The sequence below is a fragment of the Haliotis cracherodii genome, unplaced genomic scaffold (assembly GCF_022045235.1).
Source record: "Haliotis cracherodii isolate W230 unplaced genomic scaffold, xgHalCrac1.p SCAF_4, whole genome shotgun sequence".
NCBI classification, from domain to species: Eukaryota; Metazoa; Mollusca; class Gastropoda; order Lepetellida; family Haliotidae; genus Haliotis; species Haliotis cracherodii.
Window position 1 is genome coordinate 19,937,898 of NW_027266297.1, and position 3,368 is coordinate 19,941,265.

Below are 3,368 nucleotides of genomic sequence, written 5' to 3' on the forward strand. Positions count from 1 at the left end.
TCATTTCTCTTGAGTAGGTCCACCGCATGTGAGGTGTCGTGTTGAGTCACTGACTGCGATAGAACATACGTAATATATCATTAAAAAGAACACAGCAATGATTTCCTTTCTTTTAATAATTTCTGCATAGGTTGTTGTAAAATACACAGGACGTATGTTACAATCACCATACCCCAGAACATTGCAATACCACTTGTAAAATAAATTATGTCATGAGACGTTGAATATTCTTCAACATGACTAGATGACTAAAACATCAGAATACTTGGACAGATTAACACGTCTTTGACACTAGTTAACACAGTGTAGCTTTGGATATCTGTCTGTAAAACACAGTAATAAATAGAAATAAAATCTACATTATGACTGGATATCTGAGATCACTAAATGAACATAAAAGTCAGATCTATCTGTCGTTGTCAGCTTAACAAGCCATCACTGATGCACAACGACATAATACTGTTTATCACATTACAGCTTATAGGTACGTGGCACCTCTGAACCACCATCACTGAGATCAGGTTTCAGAAGACGAGTCTCTGGCGTTTCGGCTTAGGGGTGACATCATGGGCCCTACGGGGGCTCATCACCTCATTTCCGACCCCCAAGGCGTTCTCATCAGGCACGGAACGCTTTCTCTTTTCAGAGCTAAACAACAAACGGCAGTCGCCTGTCTTGCGAACTTTCCAGAACATCTTTAAATTTGATTTCTGGGCAACGGGCGTAACAACTACCTTACACAACTTTAACTTGGTATCACTAGTCTTATGGCTATAGTATGTGACCTTATTTTTGTCTTTCTCACATCTGCGATTTGATGTATTCGTGTTTTGTTGACTGGATGGATGAGCATCCACACTGAGAAGCAGCTTCAGCTTTAGTTGTCCGGGGGTTGGGATTGATGCCGTTACCTTTGGCAACTGGACGGGGGAGCCTACAGACATCGGCGTCTCGTTTATTTTCAGAGCAGGCGTAGTTTCAATGGTGGAGTCAGATGCACGTGACGTACTTGTACATGACGTCATGGTTTGTGATGTTGAATTTTCACTCGAGTCATCGGAAGAACTTTCGGTACTCGTGCATGACGTCATTGACTGAACGTGTGGCGCCACAATCGTATCATCTAACTCACGTGCTGAACCCGTGCATGATGTAAGAGACGTGAGTGGCCGGGGTTCGACCGTATCAACTGCGCGAGCTGAATTTGGACATGGCCCTACTGACTGTGACGTCTGCTCGCGGGGCGTGTTGACAACCATTGGCGATTCGTGTGTAATCTGAGATACGACGTTTTCGTTTTGCAAAGATAAATTGTCTATTAGATTTTTCAACACGTTCGTTTGAGAATCCGTTTCAGATACTTCAGAAAACATATTGGCTTCGGCGACATGGTCACCGAGGATACATGAGAACATATCACTATCGTTCAGCGTCAATACAGGCGTGACGGATTTATCCACCTTGTCTGGTACTGCTGGGATGGGGATTTCACCAGATAGAATGGCATCGATACAGGGAAGTGTAGTAGTACTGTTGGTGATGTCTGTAGTGACAGACGACGCCGGCAATATCGGCAACCCCTCCGCGGGTGGAGCGATAATTTTTACATCCTCTACATTGGCGGCATTGTAACTGGGGACGTCGAAGTCGTAAACATCTTTAGTGGGATGTGTCATTTGAATGTGTGGAGACGTTGCCGGGGTGGCATCAGACTTGTAACAAGGGGGTTTGTCAACATTACGAATAGGAATGTGCTTGAATAAAAACTTGTACAAATTCGGTAATTTTCGCACAATTTTGTCCAACACTGCGAAATTTTCTTTATTCCTGACAAACTTCTGATGCCCAGCACTCCTGCTGTGTGTCCGAAGAGAGTCCTTGTACCAGCACTGACACATCTCGCAATATCCCCCCTTGTTGTGAGAAAAACGACTCGGTTTTGGCCCCTTTTTCACTGTACTCCCTGTCGTGGGGCGGACGAGAACCACTGGACCGTCAAAAGGCGACCCGCCCCCGTTGTCGGCATACAGCAAGGGCATATTTTCTAGTTTCTTATGAATCGGTTTATACTGGCACGAATCATCCTCCACTTTAATAAAACACTTATCTTCCCATTTTATGGGAAGAAATTCATTTGGGGGTTCCTTTTTGGTTACCTGTTTATTCGATGCCCCAAGCTCCTTGCAGCGTTTAATGAAACCGTGAACATGCTCAGTGGTGATCCCCATCTCCGCCGCCTTGTCTTGAATATTACTTGCATTGTTCACCTCGGATGCCAAACTTTCACTAGTGTTTTTCCTAGCTTTCAACAACAAAGCTCTTCCTCGACTCAGGGGAATGTCTTGTTTACGTTTCGCTATATCGCCACGATCGAGGGTGGTTTCCCCACGCAGTCGACTCGGTCTCTTTGTCAGAGGGCGAGAATCCGATACACAAACATGTACGTCGTTTGACAGAAACGTTTCTACGGAGCCTCCCAACTGACGAATATATCCCTCGACACGTTGTCGCACAGGTTTGGATTTCACATCAACATAAAATGACTTACTTTTGAAAGGCATTGAGCGGAATTCCAGCCTCCGTCTCGCGCAGGCTTCGGGACTATCATCCATGCTATCACACATCGCCTTGTTCGAATAGCCCTCGCTTTTGTCACGTGACCTAGGTGAAGATTTTTTTTCCCCATACACGATCTTCGCTGATGTAAACAAACTCTTGTCTTCGCATATATATTAAGTGAAGACTTGTGCACAATATATCAAGAAAACATCTCCAATTCCCGTGTGTTACGTCCTTGTTACGTGTCCATGTTGAACTGACTTGGACACGAGGAGTTTATGTCGTCTGAGGGTTTAAGATGGAACAGTCCATGTAGAGGGGAGGAAGGTTGTGATAAGGTCAGACACGTTTACGTGGCCGATCGCTGTACTGATTATGGCGAAATATTTTACAACATATATACTTATAATGTAGTACAAAGGAATATATTTCACGAGGATCGTTTATCTTGAACAAATACTCACACTATTTAACCTGACCACCCCCGCACAAAATGTGGAGGTCGGCTTATGTCACTCACAGCAATTCGTACAGCAAGGGGGTTGCCACGGTCCAATGCACCCAGGTGACACTCGACTCGCAAAGTAATACGCTCACTACAGCGTCTCATTTAGATAGTTCTTTCGTTTGACATGCAGCTGGATTATCGCACTGTTGTGTAATTCTGCCAATTTAGTAGGCATTCCACAATTTAAGTTAATATTGATAATTAGACAATTTCATACAGACTGCATTTATTGACACTAATTATGTTTAGTCTTTTTTTTCAAAGATAGTGTTTAAAGTAAAACTCTCATTTTTAAGTCGAT

General features: G+C 43.8%; 1 protein-coding gene across 1 annotated transcript; it reads right to left on the reverse strand.

Moving 5' to 3' along the window:
• Positions 1-524: 524 nt before the first annotated feature.
• LOC139480587 (uncharacterized) lies at positions 525-2,624 on the reverse strand. The gene has a single exon (XM_071263728.1). The coding sequence runs from the start codon at positions 2,622-2,624 to the stop codon at positions 525-527; it is 2,100 nt and encodes a 699-aa protein (XP_071119829.1).
• Between the last annotated feature and the right edge of the window lie 744 nt (positions 2,625-3,368).